Source organism: Rhyacophila brunnea, unplaced genomic scaffold, assembly GCF_057557595.1.
Source record: "Rhyacophila brunnea isolate RB1 unplaced genomic scaffold, BYU_Rbru_1.0 scaffold_10, whole genome shotgun sequence".
NCBI lineage: Eukaryota > Metazoa > Arthropoda > Insecta > Trichoptera > Rhyacophilidae > Rhyacophila > Rhyacophila brunnea.
The window spans coordinates 37726292-37746408 of NW_028232752.1; the positions used below are offsets into that span (position 1 = coordinate 37726292).

At 34.3% G+C, this 20117-nt stretch overlaps 1 protein-coding gene across 1 annotated transcript in view; it reads right to left on the bottom strand.

Moving 5' to 3' along the window:
- Positions 1-20117, bottom strand: part of timeout (circadian regulator timeout) — a 569744-nt gene that overhangs the window by 506923 nt on the left and 42704 nt on the right. The window contains exon 11 of the mRNA XM_085954028.1: positions 8065-8174. Within this exon, the coding sequence (XP_085810154.1) occupies positions 8065-8174 (110 nt within the window). The remainder of the gene's footprint in view (positions 1-8064; positions 8175-20117) is intronic.

Sequence of the window (20117 nt, forward strand, 5' to 3'; positions counted from 1 at the left end):
CAAATTGTTAAAATTTATTTCAACAATAATGAATCTATTGGTGCTACGTTTCGGGCATTAGATGAAATTTATGGTCGAAATAATTAGAGCTTACTATTCGTAATTTAATTGGGAAATTCGAGTCAAATAGTAACGTGTGTGATGGTAAGAATCCAACCCGTCAAAAACGTAAGCGTACAGCTGAAAATATTGATGTTGTCAATCAAAGTATGGAAGAAAATCTAGAACAATCAATTACATGTTGTTCTCAAGAACTTTGACATTGTTATAAATGTAATATTCTTCATAAAATTGTCATTTGAAGACGTATAAAATACAGTTTCACAAAAACTTTGACCGAATGACCGTTTTAGTGCATCGAAATTTTTCTGAGTGGGCTTTAGAGCAACTTCAAACCGATCCATTATTTCATGAAAAAATCACTTTACCGGTGAAAATAAGCACAATTATTTTCGCATCCGCAAAAATTAGCAGTTTGGTGTGGTTTATGGTTTTCGGGTGTTATTAAACCGTATTCTTTTGAAAATGAAAATGGTAAACCAGTTACTGTCAATGAATAACGCTACATACACATGATTAGGTACTTATTTTTTTCTAGCATGAATTAGATGGTTTTGATCTGGACAATATGTGGTTCCAACAAAATGGTGCAACGTACCGTTTGTAAATGAATCTACGCAGAGGTACGGTTTTATTTTTCATCACTATCTTTGGACGGACAAGAAATGCAGTGTCTTAATAACAACATTTTATCAAAAACAGATAAAAGTTATTCTGTATTTTTCACAAGATATTCTGTGGCATAATTCTTTCCCATTCAATTTATATTTCGCAACTTTATGCGGCGCCTAAATAAATATTCGCCATTTCATTTAAAATGTTTTAAAAGGGGGCCCGGCAGGCGGATGATATGAAAAAACTCTCGACAGCCGAAAACTCAAAAGTTGGCAGCGCGCGGGGCGTTTTCAGTTCAATTTAGACAAAAGCATTCCAATTTTAAATATTCAAATATTGTAGCGAACAGAGAGGGAGGGGGGTAGCTCTAATTTTTGATCATTGAAAAATTAAACAAGGCGGGCGGAACACTGAATTAAAGCTGGAGCTCGGATGTAGTCATCATCATCTTCAGTCTGCATTATCCACACCTGGGTGAAAGTCTTACCAAAGTAATTCTATTCCTTTTACACAGTACCTATACCCACGAGGCATGTATTTCTCTGTTTTTAAATTTTATATATTTTGATTGACTATGGTCTGGAGACCGCGGTGGAATAGTGAACTGAATGTCGGAACCGCACCATATTCCGACCATGTCCGATCCTGATAGGATCATATGGGCCTCCACAAAGTGGAGGTTTGCATTGACAGATTTTTGTTTTTTTTACGAGAAATGGATGTCAGCCACTTGCTCAACCTATTAGGTCCATACCCTGACACACACAAATTGAAAAACAATATGTGTACTTGCCAGACCCAGGATTCGAACCTGGGACCCACGGCTTTATAGTCCAACGCTTATGCCGCGCGGCCACCGTATTCATATACTTAGTATTGTTTTAATATTTATATCTAAATCCAGAGCATCTAAAAAAAATCGTTGTTAACTATTAAATTTCATATTAACTTCTGCTCTGTAGAGGTCTATAATTTCTGCCTTGGAATGAAAATAATAATGTGCATTTCTCAACATATTTCCGTATGTGCGTATATGCCATCCAGTATTATTTGTCTGTTTATTCTAAGAAAAAATAATATATAATGACAATTGAATTTATGTGAAAGCAACCTATTTTACATAAGGTTTTTTTTCAGAAATTAGTATACCTACTATTTACTGATGGTATACTTGATGTATGTATATTTTATTTATATTCAAACGTATATAAAATCTTACATAATCTAAATTAGCATTTTTCCCAATATTGAAGCCTCAAATGCGAACGGGTTATTTCTTGATATGACAGATGAACAGAACAAATGAAAATAACATTGCTGTCGTTCGCATTACTAAAAAATAATTATTAATTAAATTATACATGCATATTATATTTTGAGGTGGTTCTTTAAAATAATAGGTACCTACGTAACATTTTGCAAAGCATGAATTTTTTTAGGTTTTAGAAGGCATTCATTAATATTATTCATTATATAAATAACACATTTACATACGAAAGACATTTTCTTTGGCAGTGGTTAAAAAATGGTATGGGATTAGTTACCAAATTTATATGGGAACTTTGCTGTTTTACTTACATAAGGTACGTTCCTAAAGTATAGATATCCGCATAAAGATTCTAAAAATTAACAAAAATTTAGATATGTTTTCGTACATCCTTGGATGTGCTCTCCACCTAGTAAGTGTATATTACAATATAGCGTCGTTTCTGTTATCCAGGTTTCGCCTTTTGGCATCTATTACGAGTCGTTTTTCTTGGATAACCGATCATTTCAAATTATTAGTTTTTGGTTTTCATAAAATGACATAAAACATATAAATAAAAGAAGTAAGTGAAATGAGATTGATTAATCGCACCAATATTGGTACACACAAACAAAATGGCACAATAAAAAATAAAAATTATATTAAGCACAAGAAACCACACTACGTAAAAAATATGTATTATTCACCACAGTTTAGATAGAACATAGAATAGTATAATATGTACTTTAATTTCTCATTATTGGTATTGTACTGGATATTTTAATGCTTTTTGAGTATCTATTCAAAATCATCACTTTCCGAAGACATTGCATAATCTCTTTATTTATCATTGAATTTGTGTAGGTACTTTAGTATGCTTACCGCCATTGTGGTGAGACAATATGTATACTAATCCCTAATAATTATTTATGTATTGTATTATTACTAGGCAAAGTTGAAAAGTGATATTCAACTAAAATTCAATAAACAAAACACTACACTATATCTTCACGCTTTTCACGCAGGATCGATAGTAGGTAATCCTTGTTACAACATACTACTAGTAATATTAAAAAAAAAATGAGAATATCAACCTTCAGACTTATCAGGATCTAAAAAAATCTTGAACGAATAGTACCTACCTACTCATTGATCATTGAACCAATAATTACGACAATGGGTAATCGCAGAATATGTTGAATAAAAATTAAAACGTATTCTAATTGCAAACCCATCGTAAGATATTTTTTTCGACCATGTCCGATCCTAATCAGATCATATGGGCCTCGCCTCTACGGAGTGGAGGTTTGTATTAACAGATTTTGTTTTTACGAGAAATGGATGTCAGCCACTTGCTCAACCTATGAGGTCCATACTCTGACCCATACACAAATTGAAAAACAATATAATATGTACTTGTCAGACCCAGGATTCGAGCCTGGAACCGACGACGCTATATGCCGACGCTTAAGCCACGCGGTAATTGTGGGTTTTTAATTTGCAATACGCATGAATAAATTTAAAAAATTGAATATATACTACATAAGATACAAAACTACCTAAAATGCTCCTTTCCAATGGACCAGAAGGGAAAGGGGGAGTCTTCATACTTCTGACTTCATAACTTCTGAGATGCTTGAACTGAGTATAAAGATACACCATCCATGAGGCATAGCAATATTAAGGCATAATATGCCTTGTGCAGTGGAAGTAGCTTATTTCCTGAGGGCGGCAGTTACCCATATTCGGTTATAGTATTGTATTATTAAGAAAGCCGCTTTTTTGGCGTTAATGCCTAATCGAAACCAATATACACCAAACACAACCAAAAATTTGTAAAATTATGCAATCAAATCATACATAACTTTTTGGATATTTTATAGATATGTAGAATAATATTTTTTATCTATTATAGTTTGTACCACCATCTGTAAATTGTAGTCTTGGTTCAATAAAAACAAATACGTGTGACTAACAAAGTTTAACGTCCACAATTTATGACGAATCTTAACAGCCTACCTCCACCCTTTGCTACTAATACAAACTGTTAACGGAAAACTGTGATGAAAAATATTGTTAACGTACCTACAGCTGGAAGGCGTCACAGTGTGAAAACGAAATCGGGTCCGAAAAAACAATCAAGTGACTACCTTGCCGGAACGCAGGGTGCAGAACGAGGGGGTTGAAATAAACGGGGCTGACAGTGAGCCGTGAGGTGCGGCGTCATGTCACCCGTCGCGGCTGACGCGCCGTTAAAGTACGTCGAATGATTTTCGCATTCAAATTTATTCCCCGAGGTAATTTTATTATGCGGCAACCTTCCGACCAAATTGTCTTCTCCACGATGGATCTGTAGAGTAGAGCGAGAGGTATACGCGCGGCAGGGAGCGAGACGGAATTTGTTTTCGCCCAGAGGAGAAACAATACCAGAGGCTAATTAGAATATAGGTCACGTTAAAAATATTACATATTAGTTAACAGTGCATCTTAACTGCATTCATGTTCTACTTATATTTACGTTTCTCATATTTGATGAAAGCCTTATAATTAATTATCATCAGGTTGTGCCTGTATAGACGCATCCTCAAAATTCTTTGGACTGACCGGGTGACAAATGTTGAAGTTCTCAATCGAATGGGGAAGGACCGAGAAGTTGTCATTCAAGGAAATATCAATGGTAAGCGTACCAGACAACGGCGCCGCATTACGTGCCTTAAGAACCTCTGTGATAGGTACGAGTGCAGCTCCACTGAACTGTTCCTGGTAGCAGACGACAAATCTAAGATCGCCTTGATGGTGGCCAACCTCCGCTAGGGGATGGCACAATAAGAAGAAGAAAGGTAAGTGCATTCATGAACGTTTAGTAAATAGTGTCACCTGGAAACGGGAATGGGAAATGGGAAATGGTAAATAGTGTCGCCGCCATATGGACGCCAGGACAACTGGGCGTCATCGTGACATTAGAACCTTAACTGGAGTAATATTGCACAATAATAAATGAAAATGAACACGTATTTTCAAGATGCTCAATATATTTCAACTAACGCATGGTGACAAACAATCAACAACATTTAACATTATCAAATATACGAAGATAACCATCGTCCAGTTGTAGTACCGTCCAGATAGCATCTTCCAGTCAGCGACATCCAAAAATGACCTTACTAGTGTTACTCGCATACCAACGCGTAACAAAGGCATGAAAACTAATTCATTATTCAACATCCCCATTGAAATTATAATTTATAATATGTCAACACCGAGAGAACCCCAAAATGATCGTTAACAAAATAACATGTCCGCGTTGGTAGCACACGCGAAAGAAATGAAACTTTTTGTATTACCTACTCTCCATTCTCGCACATAATGTCGTTCACTTTTATTCTTGCTATCTATAGTGTTCCAACTGTCTATTATAAACATTTATTTCAATTACGATAATATATGATAAATATAATTGACTGATTTACACAAATACGTATTATAATATACAGATGGCTCTAACAATAAGCCTTCAATTCTGACATATATGAGCCTATTTGAGCATAAGCACCTGCGAATTTTCCAATATTTATTTAAATAAGATATTATGTACCAACTTATAAATGTTGCTTATGCAAGTGTTGTGTTTCACTTTAAAAATAAATGAAACAGCTAGATTATACCCACTGGGAATACAGTTACTTTTCCATTTACTGTAAATACTTACCCTGCCGTTTATAATACTTGCCAAACTCTACTAACCGAAAAAATACACGCCTTTGATAAAACACTCGTTCGCGGGAGGCTAAAAAAGTATTTACCCAAAACTTTTTATCGTTATTTTCTCCAGAATCTCAGGTGGGTTAGACGGAGTTGTTAATAACGCCAATTTCTTTGCCGCCCGTCTCTGTTTTCGATTCGAATAAGGTGATTATCATTGGGGAACGCGTCGACTTGTTAAATTTTTGCGAAATCGTCGGAATAGAATATTATTCTGCGAATATTTACCGAGCGTTTCAGAAAAAAAGTATAGCTGGTTTGGCGTTTAATGATCGAGAAACTTTTATCTGTGGTAGATGAAAAAATGATTTACTTGAATACTTCTCGCCTACAATTTCATTTTATTTTGTTAAATTTTTTCGCAATAGCTGTGGGATATTTAAAATATCATTATTAGGAATCGACTATTTTTAAACCCTTATGCGCGAATCCAATTGGACATAGTTATGCAGAAAGTAGCCAGTCCACCAAAAATAAAAAAATGAGATATGATATAGATCAGATGCGAGAAGATTTTCTCTACGTTCTGCTGAAAATAGCCAAGCCGCAAAATAATATTCTTGAAATAAAATACTATTTAAAATTTTACATACATTTTTAATATCATGTTGTTGTTAAAGTGCCATTATCTCAGCTTGACATTATTGTGGACTGGCTAGATTCTGCACAACTACGTTTAATTGAAGTGCATGTATGGTGCATGTCGCCTACTGACACGCTGTCGAGGCGACAAATTTAGTCTACGGTTTCGTCTTTTTGCAGAATATTTTGAACCATCACCATCTCCGTAAATTCACTGAAGAATGACACTGATGAAGAGTGCCTACTATAATGTATTAGTAATTTGAATTATTATTAATTATTCATGCTAATTTCAATTAATTTTAACAGTTTCTACGTTAGTGATTTCGGCAGATTTTGCCAACTGACAATGTTCGTTTAAAGGTTCAAAATGTCCTACGGGATGGGCGCATCTGTCTGATAATATTTTAAACACCAAGAACAACGACATTACACACTTTTTTCCCGTAGCGGCAGCTTACTGTGACGTCACCTCAATGGTTCCACCTGGTTCGCACTTTAGCCACTTTCAATATTCTTCACATCGTGTTCAATCATAAACTGACTTAAGTCTTCTATTACGCACAGTTGCATATTAACCTTACCTTTTCCACGAAATGAATACGTTCCTTGGGTTTATCATACGTTGCTCCTGTCCCACTTAAAGACATCGCAACAATTATTAGACTTAGGTACATATTTCACTTATGGATACACTGCGGAGGTTACGTTAAATCCCAATAATATAATGATAGATAGGAAATTTTAAATTGGCAAGGCAACGTTGCATTCCGCAATAAAGATATTGATTTTTTTGAAGTTATACTTCTTTTTGCGCGTTTGGGAAATCAGATCAGAGTGTATTTTTGGCGTGTGACATGTAACACATAATTTATTTTTTCACACAAAAAAAAACGCACTCGATTGGATTCGAACCACCGATTGTTCGGTTTTCAGCCGAACGCGCTACCTTTACGCCACAGTATGATACTGAAATCGTGACGATTATACAGTATAATATTAAAGTTTAGAATTGTTTCGTTGCCTAGGCAGCGAATTTATTATTGTCGGCCATTTGCAATTCCTTACGTAAACAAACGGTTAAACGTCAGAGGTGTATAGAAATAAACCAACGGCGTTCTAATAAGCGGTCCTTTTTCTTGAGTGTGTAATTTAACAAGATAATTAAGAGCTAGTCAAAGAATCTAGTTTATCAAAAGTTTTTTTTTTGTTTTGTTACGCCAAAGAAGTATAACTTCGCGTACATAAGTAGGTACACACACTGATTTGTTATTGAAGGTATCCCCTACCCGTGAAACCTTCGAAATGGATTGTTCACCATGGGAGCTTATGGCAATATTTATACAACAATCCCTCTAGTGGCTAGTCCAGCCTTACGCCATAGGAATCTTTCCATGGCACTAGCTTGCCTATTATTCACGAAAGAATTAGCCACAATTATATTTCACATATTTCTGTGAAAGATTTTGACTATTTTCGAAAAACGGTAAACAAATTGGAACCATGTTGCCTTTGTTTCCAATAAGTTCATAAATGAATGTGTACTTGAATTAACCAAGTGTGCCAGCCTAGCACAAGTCCATTTTTTCTTCTGGGAGCATATGAAGTGCATGGCAGATAACCTGGTCGGTTTCTCTGGGATATGAAATATGAATAATATGGCATAAACAAGAATGGAACATTTTTGAAAACAAATAATAAGGATGCGTGACATAAAAGGAAGTTGGACTTGGAAGTACGATCATTTACATAATCTCTGAATAAGCGAATACAATAATTACAATACTAAAATCACTTACCCATTTCTTCAGCTCCAATTTGTGCCATGAAGATGATTTTCATGATGGAAAACTCCTCGTCAGGCGCCATCTGGTTACTTCCGAAGACGTCATTCTCGGGCCAGACATCCCTAGCAAGTACAAAAACAAAATCATTTTTTTTTAACTATTTGAACATTCCATAATATGTATTCAATATCTCGATAGGCCATATACAAAAGTAGCTACTACTTGACAAAACATAAATAACTTGGAATGGAAGACACTATGGTAGATATACCTATATTTATATAAGTATACCTATATATAATTTAAAACCCTAATATTTTTTATATATATTATAATGCATGTTAATGTGTGTTTATAATGAAATGGAAGACTATGAAAGATAGAGCAGGGCCGTTTCTAAAATCGATGAAGGGCATATAATATATAGGTATATCCATATCCTTTTTTCGGACATTGTACCTATGGTAAGAACCCTAACTCATACTTTCATTATTATCAAACTTCAAAACAGGCAGCTAAACATAGGCTGTCCTCGAGAGGCGTAGAACGTGGCAATATACCGAGAATTTGTTGCCTTTACGACTACTGGAAAATGATAGGGTGAAGTAGTAGTACCTACCTACTTAAAAGCAAAAGAAACCCCGAATAATTTGAAATCAAACCAACGGTTTTATTTACCAAATATATATCCGTGAATAGGAGACCTATTAGAAAATCAATTACATGGCCTAAATTGAAAAGGTTTGAATCCTGTTTTTGAAAATGACGGCTCCCTAATTAGAAATATGCCATGTTGGTTGCGTAATGCCCTCAATCCCAGTGTGGTCACGGGAAGAAATATTATTAATTGGGACTGAACAATATTTTGCCAATTTGGGCCCGTCAATCTTATCGGGTAAATAATAATGAATTTCAAAGCTACGGATTAGCCATGGGATTAAAAACGGATTGAAAATATTTGTCAACGAATTTAAAAAATAGTTGTTCTTATCCATGGATTAAAAAAATATAAAATTTGAAAATGGATTAATTTTATTCACTATCACTATTATATGCTTTCTCCACTACCTCTCATATTTCAATACACGTTCAGACTTATACCGTGGCGTAACTAATGAGAAACGCCTAAGTTTTACCGAGAGTGCTCCAGGAACTCTCTAAAGCCCTGGTTGTAAGATCATCAGAAGATAATTCGCTTGAAGCGGAATTTAATGAAAAAAGTATTTCATAATATTCGATAAGGCAATAGCAAGAATATTCGTCTATTGCAAAAGCAGCATTGGTATTCCATATTTTTTTGCGACAACATAGGTACATATACGGAACAGCATATATTATTCATTATCGGTGTCACTCATAAAAAATAAACACAGGTCATGCCTTTCAACGGAGACTTGGGAAGATTCCCTGTGAATTACCATTTCTAATATTTAACTTAAGCTGATATTGACGTGTTATGTAAAAACACGCAATCGCATCACTCTCATAAAATTGTTTTTGTATGTTTCACGTATAGTATTTTTTTCTTATTTATGTATAAGTATAGTAATATTTCATACCAAATAAAGCTTTTGGTAACTAAAATAATTTATTTATCGAGAGGGGCCGGAAATTATTTTTTTCAGATTTTGGGGGCGGTGGTATGAAAAAGTTTGGGAAGTACTTGCTGACTAGAAAAGAAACCGTGTCTCTCACCGTATGTTATCTACCGCAAACAAAATTAAATGGCAATTAGTAACTAACACTCGTGGAAATCAATTCGCACTAGCAAGACTAGCCTATCGGCATTTTTGAAGGGAGAGACTTGCGTATATAGCGTTCGTATTCATAATAGTGCAGGATCCCATAGACTTTTCGTATACATAATATGCGGAATGCATTCTGACAATTGGAATAGGTTTTCGGGGTCACAAAGATATATAATGTCGATGTTGCCAGGCGATATTAGTGGTCAATTTTTTTTATTGAGGTTTTAATTTTTTTTCTTATAACCCACCAAAAATTGTTCTGTGTTCTTCAATAAAACCAAGACCGAATCAGAGATTGATTGAAAATGCAATAATTGCACCATGCCATCGGCATGGTCGTAGAACGGTTCGTCCCATTTGAAAAAATAAAAATAGCGGGTAGTGCAATGTGTTCAAAATTATCGATTCTTAGGATCCTCCTAGGCTTAAATTATTTTATTTAGGTAATATTTTTGTATAGAATCACTCAGATTGGTTTCCTTACCATATATATGCAAATGACATTAGTTTTACTATAATGGTCAATCCAGAAACAGTGTAGGTTGCACATATAAGTAGGTGAATAAATGAAATAACGATAACCGCTAACCACACTAAGTGCACTTTATTAAAAAAAAGAAACAAGTCAAGTGTTCAAACTGCTTTATATATCATGATCACAGTTTTTACAAACACTACTTACAGATTTGCACAATGATATAGATGTCAAAGCCGATTTCTTATAGCTACATGATAATGTACGGCAGTTAGAATTACATTTGCATGGTTTAACTAAATAATTTGTTGGAGGTTCATTCGTCATTTGTCTTGGATACAAATTATTTTCTCGTAACTCATAGCCAAGTTGTAGGAAATCAACAGGCTCAAATAGTGGATCAGATGAGCTTTTCCATAAATAAACTAGTGCTGAAGCCCTTAAACAATGTAAATACTTATATTTAAATTCTTAATAATATGTAAGCCTTGGAGACTGTCTCTTAGATGTGGTGGATTAATTGCAAATATTCTTTTGTCAGCCCTCAAAACAAATTACAATCAATTAAAATAATTTAAGCCAAAGAGGATTCTAAGAATCGATAATTTTGAACACATTGCACTACCCGCTATTTTTATTTTTTCAAATGGGACGAACCGTTCTACGACCATGCCGCTGGCATGGTACAATTATTGCATTTTCAATCAATCCCTGATTCGGTCTTGGTTTTATTGAAGAACACAGAATAATTTTTGGTGGGTTATAAGAAAAAAAATTAAAACCTCAATAAAAAAAAATTACCACTAATATCGCCTGGCAACATCGACATTATATATCTTTGTGACCCCAAAAACCTATTCCAATTGTCAGAATGCGTTCCGCATATTATGTATACGAAAAGTCTATGGGATCCTGCACTATAATGTTCGATGCGTTATCTAACAACAGTAGAGCAGCCTATGTCCGGATAATCGTCAAAGATTATAGCTTGAGAAAAATTTAAACAACACAATACAATTGACAATAGTGTTATGAAAAAAGCATAAAGCTTTGCCAGCGACTTTCGCAAAGGACTCTTCAACAAATTGATTCAGAGAAAAAACTCATCGAACACAATTCGATTTTTTTTCTACGCCAAAGAGGCAATCGAATACAAAAGCGAATGTATTTTATGACGTACGTAAACGCGTGACTTTTTGTGCACTTCAACTTTTTCGCCGAAATCCAATTAAAATAATAAATAAAAATACAACATGTCGTTTGACGTAAAATGAAGTACATATACATAATATATATATATATATATATATATATATAATATATTAGTGGCGCAAACTCTTTAAACAATTATTAGGCGTTTACCTTAATATTGGATACTCGATAGCAAACGATTATTTAATGCTCAATGTTTACATTAACTTGTAAATATTTAATCAACCACTAAGTAATAAGTGGTTGAAAAATAATATTTATTTGTGAGACATCTCTGTGTGATCGCGTATGAAACCGCAAGTCGCAGATTCGACTCTGCAATTGGTCAAATAAAAGTGTACGCTGTCTTTTAAGTATAGATATTAACTCTCTGCAACTTGAATTCCGGTAAATATGACTGCCCTAGCACCTTTTCAGTTACCCATAGCATACCTCATTCTAACTAATCTCAAAATAGGTATAGGGATAAGCAAGTACAAAAGGACGCAAGATTGGTTCTTTAGCACCGACTGCAACGCTCCGCAGAAGAGAAGGGCTTTGTTTTCTTTGGATTCGGTCACTTTAACATTGGCGGCACAGATGGACGGATCTCTTTAAAAACAGTTAACCTTGACGGTCGCCGCTCGGGCGGTTGCTAACCTTAGATTCAGTATTACAAGTAGCTTTATTTGAACTTTTTATATATAGAATCAGTGTATATCTACGGACGAACAGATGAGTATCCATATATAATATAATATTGTATATTATACAATATATATCTACAGTATTTAATCATGTACATATTTAGATCACACTTGGCGCCCCAATTATTAATAAATTATACACCTACAAGACTTGTTTATTTAACATCTTTTACATTCTACTTAAATCCATTTGTACATATTCTATAGATTCAAGTTTCACTGTTAATCATATCCATTGATCAATTCAATAATCATGCAATACTTTTACTTCTCTACCAACTCTTTTAATCTCCTCTTTTTAACTATTACACAATATTAATTATCACCGATATAATATAGAAATAGAGCACAAAATATTAATGAAGTTAATATGAGATTAGTAAAAGGGGTTAATATGTTTCTCCCGATCGGTGCTTAACACTGTAGTTATAACCTATTACGAACGCCATAAATCTTCTTATCGCAATAGCAACAAATCCTAACTAACATAAAAAAGATGCAAAAACTTTCCGAACACGATCATATTTTAATGATAGAGTTTTCCGAATAAACGAAACCAAGAGAAAATGTGAGGAAAACCTAAAGTTAATAATAAAAAAACACACACAATCTGATATAAGGTTTTTTCGCTGACGCTGCGAAATCATCCCATGCCGACCAGTCGATAAATTACTAGAGAAAAAGCCAACTGAGCAAAAGTTATTCAAACGCTCGTGGCTAGGGCGAAAATTGGACTTCTCTTCTGACCGCTGTTTTGTCGGTATTTTATTTCGAAACAGAAAAAAATCACGACTTATCCAAATTATGAAAAACATTCTGTCGTAGTGTGCCAAAATAAACTGGTTTTGTGTTCGCGGAAAGATCGAAACATCTCAATTAACGTGAATATTAAATTTGCTAAAACATTAGTTATATTTAATATAATCTAATATATCTAATATATAAAAATTAATATTTGTGTGTTTGTTTGTTCGTATTTAATGTGCAGCCATACCGTTCATCCGATTGCGATAAAACTTTGTAAACTTATTGCTTGCACTTGCGGGAAGAGTGGCTATACTAATATATAAAAATGAATGTCTGTCTGTCTGTCTGTCTGTGTGTCTGTCCCGTATGCGTTCCTATACCATTCATCCGATTGCAATGAAATTTTGGTAAGTGGTTGTATGCATGCATACCCATAAAGGTTTCTGAATTAGAAAAATCATCATCTTCTTCTTCTTCTTCATTGTATTTTCTTTTATTCGTATGGTTCCTATACCATTCATCCGATTGCAATGAAATTTTGGTAAGTGGTTGTATGCACACCCATAAAGGTTTCTGAATTAGAAAAATCATCATCTTCTTCTTCTTCTTCATTCTATCTTCTTTTATTCGTATGCGTTCCTATACCATTCATCCGATTGCAATGAAATTTTGGCAAGTGGTTGTATGCACACCCATGAAGGTTTCTAAATTAGAAAAATCATCATCTTCTTCTTCTTCTTCATTCTATCTTCTTTTATTCGTATGGTCCCTATACCATTCATCCGATTGCGATGAAACCTTCATCAGTTGTTGTGGTAACACCCGCAATGGTTTTTGAATTAGTACAACCATCTTCTTCTTCTTCTTCTATTCTATATTCTTCTATTCGTATGCGTTCCTATTCCATTCGTCCGATTGCAATAAAATTTTCGTCAGTAATTGTGCCAACACCCGCAAAGGTTTCTGAATTAGTACAACTATCTTCTTCTTCTTCTTCTTCTTCATTCTATCTTCTTTTATTCGTATGGTCCCTATACCATTCATCCGATTGCAATGAAACCTTCATCAGTTGTTGTGGTAACACCCGCAATGGTTTTTTAATTAGTACAACCATCTTCTTCTTCTTCTATTCTATATTCTTCTATTCGTATGCGTTCCTATTCCATTCATCCGATTGCAATAAAATTTTCGTTAGTAATTGTGCCTACACCCGCGAAGGTTTCTGAATTAGTACAACCATCTTCTTCTTCTTCTTCATTCTATCTTCTTTTATTCGTATGGTCCCTATACCATTTATCCGATTGCGATGAAACCTTCGTCAGTTGTTGTGGTAATACCCGCAATGGTTTTTGAATTAGTACAACTATCTTCTTCTTCTTCTTCTTCTATTCTATATTCTTCTATTCGTATGCGTTTCTATTCCATTCATCCGATTGCAACAAATTTTTCGTCAGTAATTGTGCCAACACCCGCGAAGGTTTCTGAATTGGTACAACCATCTTCTTCTTCTATTCTATCTTCTATTCGTATGCGTTCCTATACCATTCATCCGATTGCAATGAAATTTTGATCAACTGTTGTGCTCACGCCGCAAAGGTCTCTGAATTGTTACAACTATTTTCTTTTTCTTCTATTCTATCTTCTTCTATTTGTATGCGTTCTTATACCATTCATCCGATTGCGATGAAATTTTGACCAGTTGTTGTGAGCACGCCCGCGAAGAGTTCTGAATTAGTACAACCATCTTCTTCTTCTTCTATTCGTATGCGTTCCTATACCATTCATCCGATTGCAATGAAACTTTGGTGAGTTGTTGTGCCCTTGCCCGCAAAGGTTTCTGAATTACTATAATCATCTTTTTCTTCTTCTATTTGTATGCGTTCTTATGCCATTCATCCGATTGTGATGAAATTTTGACCAGTTGTTGTGCGCAAGCCCGCGAAGGTTTTTGAATTAGTACAACCATCTTCTTCTTCTTCTATTCGTATGCGTTCCTATACCATTAATCCGATTGCAATGAAACTTTGGTGAGTTGTCATGCGCATGCCCACGAAGGTTTCTGAATTAGAAAATCATCTTCTTCTACTATTCGTATGCGTTCCTATACCATTCATCCGATTGCGATGAAACTTTTGTCAGTTGTGTGCGGTTTCTAAATTATTATTATATAACATACAAAGTTTGTTGTTTGTTTGTTCCATCCAATTTTGATTTTTTTTTTACTACATATTTATAACATTAATAACGTTTTCATATTTTGGATTCGATTTTAATTTAGTGTTCTTATGTTTGACCTTTACTCCTATTATAATTATTTTCATATTGCCATATTGTATTACACAGATATTTTAATATTAAAGAAATAATTACCTCTTATTATTTTTCAAATATCTAAGATAAATATAACCACGAAGCGACCCCGTGCGAAGCCGGGTACTTCAGCTAGTAAAAAATAATATTTGTTTGTGGGTTTGTTTGTTTGTTTGTTCGTTTTGAATGCACTGCCATACCGTTCATCCGATTGCGATAAAACTTTGTCAACTTATTGCTTGCACTTTCGCGAAGAGTATAGGCTATACTAATATATAAAAATGAATGTCTGTCTGTCTGTATGTCTGTCTGTCTGTGTGTCTGTCCCGTATGCGTTCCTATACCATTCATCCGATTGCGATAAAATTTTGGTAAGTGGTTGTATGCATACCCATGAAGGTTTCTGAATTAGAAAAATCATCATCATCTTCTTCTTCTTCATTCTATTTTCTTTTATTCGTATGGTTCCTATACCATTCATCCGATTGCGATGAAATTTTGGTAAGTGGTTGTATGCACACACATGAAGGTTTCTAAATTAGAAAAATCATTATTTTCTTCTTCTTCTTTATTCTATCTTCTTTTATTCGTATTGTTCCTATACCATTCATTCGATTGCGATGAAACTTTCATCGGTTGTTGTGGTAACACCCGTAAAGGTTTCTGAATTAGTACAACCATCTTCTTCTTTTTCTTCATTCTATCTTCTTTTATTCGTATGGTTCCTATATCATTCATCCGATTGCTATGAAACCTTCATAAGTTGTTGTGGTAACACCCGTAAAGGTTTCTGAATTAGTACAACCATCTTCTTCTTCTTCTTCTTCTTCATTATATCTTCTTTTATTCGTATGGTCCCTATATCATTCATCCGATTCCGATCGTCAGTGGTTGTGCCAACACCCGCGAAGGTTTCTGAATTTGTACAACCATCTTCTTCTTCTTCTTTATTATATATGTATTCTTTTATTCGTATGGTTCCTATATCATTCATCCGATTGCGATGAAACCTTCATCAGTTTTTGTGGTAACACCCGTAAAGGTTTCTGAATTAGTACAACCATCTTCTTCTTCTTCTTCTTCTTCATTATTTCTTCTTTTATTCGTATGGTCCCTATATCATTCATCCGATTGCGATGAAACTTTCGTCAGTGGTTGTGCCAACACCCGCAAAGGTTTATGAATTTGTACAAACATTTTCTTCGTCTTCTTCATTATATCTTCTTTTATTCGTATGGTTCCTATACCATTCATCCGATTGCGATGAAACCTTCGTCAGTTGTTGTGATAACACCCGCAAAGGTTTCTGAATTAGTACGACCATCTTCTTCTTCTATTCTATATTCTTCTATTTGTATGAGTTCCTATTCCATTCATCCGATTGCGATGAAACCTTTATCAGTTTTTGTGGTAACACCCGTAAAGGTTTCTGAATTAGTACAACCATCTTCTTCTTCTTCTTCATTATTTCTTCTTTTATTCGTATGGTCCCTATATCATTCATCCGATTGCGATGAAACTTTCGTCAGTAATTGTGCCAACACCCGCGAAGGTTTCTGAATTAGTACAACCATCTTCTTCTTATATTCTATCTTCTTCTATTCGTATGCGTTCCTATACCATTCATCTGATTGCAATGAAATTTTGATCAAGTGTTGTGCTCACGCCCGCAAAGGTTAATGAATTGATAAAACTATTTTCTTCATCTTTTTCTTCAATTCTATCTTCTTCTATTCGTGTGCGTTCTTATACTATTCATCCGATTGCGATGACATTTTGACCAGTTGTTGTGCGCACGCCCGCAAAGGTTTTTGAATTAGTACAACCATCTTCTTCTTCTTCTATTCGTATGCGTTCCTATACCATTCATCCGATTGCAATGAAATTTTGATCAAGTATTGTGCTCACGACCGCCAAGGTTTCTGAATTGAGGCAACCATTTCTTCTTCTTTTTCATCTATTCTATCTTCTTCTATTCGTATGCGTTCCTATACCATTCATCTGATTGCGATGAAATTTTTGTAAGTTGTTGTGCGCACACCTGCAAAGGTTTCTAAATTAGTATTATATAAAATACAAAGTTCGTTTAATCCAATTTTGGTTTGTTAGTGCATATTAATAACATTAATAACGTTTGCGTATTTTGGATTCGATTTTAATTTAGTGTTCTTTTGTTTGACCTTTACTCATATTAGAATTATTTTCATATTGATATATTGTATTACACAGATATTTTAATATTAAAAAAATAATTATCTCTTATTATTTTTTAAATATCTAAGATAAATATAACCACGAAGCGACCCTGTGCGAAGCCGGGTACTTCAGCTAGTAATATATAAAAATATAGCGAATAAACACATAGATATAATATGTTGTGAATGATTTCATAGTATCGCTAGGTTTTTGTTAACTATTTTTTTATTAAACGAATAATTCACAAGATTTAAGAATGTAACATTCTTTTATTTGAAAATACTTGGCCACTGCAATCATAATATATCTATCTTTGAAATCGGTTTGCCCATGTAGCGATGCACCTATGTTATTAGCTTAATCCTCATTACCTCAATTATCGTCACTCGTAGAAACCAGATCGCAATAGCCGATCGGCCCAATTGAAGGTTGGGCACTTTTGAGTAACTCTTTCCTTTTAATTACCGGCATCGAAAGTCCCTGTTGACTATAGAGGGGCATAGCAAACGTGCCCAGGGCGATTCAATTAAAAAACTAAGCCGCCATTGCCGACGAGCAAGGCAAAACTTGCAACAGTATGATTATTTAGAATCTTGGTTCCCGCAATGAGAAATCCCACAATGGTAGCCGCTAATTGGATTAGTTCATAAAAGTTTAGCGTCGTTGTGCTGGCAACACTCGCTGATTCGGAAATAAGGCGGGAAAACTGCCACAACTAGGATATTTTAATTTTATATCTGTATGTGTCAATGTGTGTATATGTGTGGGCGATTTTGTGAAGAACAAAGCACGGGTTATATGATCTGAGATTCCATTTTGAAGTTCATTTGAAAAATCGAAACATTGGTCAGCAGTTTTAATACTTTCTATATACTCGATATATCACAAATCAAAATTATTATTTAAAGCTATTTAAATCTCAAATTAACACACTGGTATACGTATGAGTTTTAACAAAAAATAATTAATGGATTTTTCCTCACGAAATATAAGCTGAAAACACGACACTAGTACCTATTTAAAATTAGCGGAAATCAGACAAAACAACGAAAGGTGGTGTGACATTTCTATTTGCATAAATAATTAATTAAGACATTTATTGTACCTACTATGACTTTACTATATTTATATTTACTAGCAGAAACAGCTATCTTGCTGGGTCATGCGCACAGCTTAGTGTATTAACGACATTGTAGTGGATTTTAATATAACTGTGAAGTAAATCTAAAAAAATATATGCGTTGATGGCGGGGTAGTTTTCCCTGTGGATTGGACTTTCACTGACCTCGAACAGTTTGGCATTTCCCTGATTTGTCACTTTAACGATTTACCAGTCGATACTACGAATGTAAGTTTGAGGTATTAATTTAGGTAAAAGAAAAAGGTTACCCATGTAAAAGATAATTTAAAACATTGTATTATTTCATTTTCCTCAGTAAGGATACCTACTGAGGGCCTCAGTGGTAAGTATTAATTATTTTTTATACAATATTGAGTACACACAATTATTTTAGTGTAAATAGCATATATCATAGAAAACACATAGAGAAGACAGAATAAATAATAGGGACCCAAATAGACAATATTTTGGTTAGGCTTAGCTTGTTTTCTCACATGTTGTCTTGGCAACACTGGCTTTGTAAACTAACCGCCACAATTAAATATTTTAATTAATCATATAATAATATGTAACTATGTATGTATCAGTGTGCTTGTATTTCTCAGTGTGCTTGTATTTCTCAGTATGTGTGAAAATGCGAGTGCTCGTATGTGTGTATAATTGTACGGAGAATAGTGTCAGGTGGCGGCCATATCGTACAATCGTACAACCGTACCTCTCCATAGGTACGAATCTCTACGTACGTAATAAAGTTAATAGGTGTTAAACCTTATGCTGCGGAGCGTGCAATAGGACCATTATCGACGAGGGCGCAGGCCTAATCCTATGGGGCCATTTTGTTCGACAAATTTTGTCTCTCTTTGCCAAAAACGAGAACATTTTATTAAATCAGCGCTTCCCAAATTGCTCGCCATTAAATTAGGTTTGTCAGGACGTAGCAAAAGTGTTTTTCATGCCTACCGATGAAGTAATTTGGTTTTAAATAATCATCTTTATTTATTATGTCTTCTCATCTATTTCAAAGGTATAATAATCTTGCATTTTTCTTTTAACTAGTACACAAGATTTCTGTAAATATGAGTATATGTATATTCAATATGCATCAAGTTTATTATACCCTCACTCCATAGCTATATTTATTGAGGAATAACACGCATAGAAGTTATTGGGTGTACGAGAATAGCCAGAAAATTGCCAAAGTACACAATTTGTATAAAAATAACGACAGCTCATTCTTTCGATCAATTGAAAATACAAACAGATAATATTAAAATATATAAGATACAAAACGGTTGGATTTAGGCGCGAACCTCTCTAATCAGACTTTACATTTATGCGTTTGCCAGATGAAAATTTAAAAAAAAACAGGTAAGTAGGTAAGTATGTATATATATAGGTTGCAGAATAAATATAAAAATACATTATTTTACTTTGATGAAAATTGAATAAGTAGCCTTTAAAGCATAGGTACATATTGTTTAATATCACAAATATATTTTTATTTAAGCCACGTCAAATATTTCCCTAACATACATATATAACATACCTACATATAGATGGGCTGGACACAT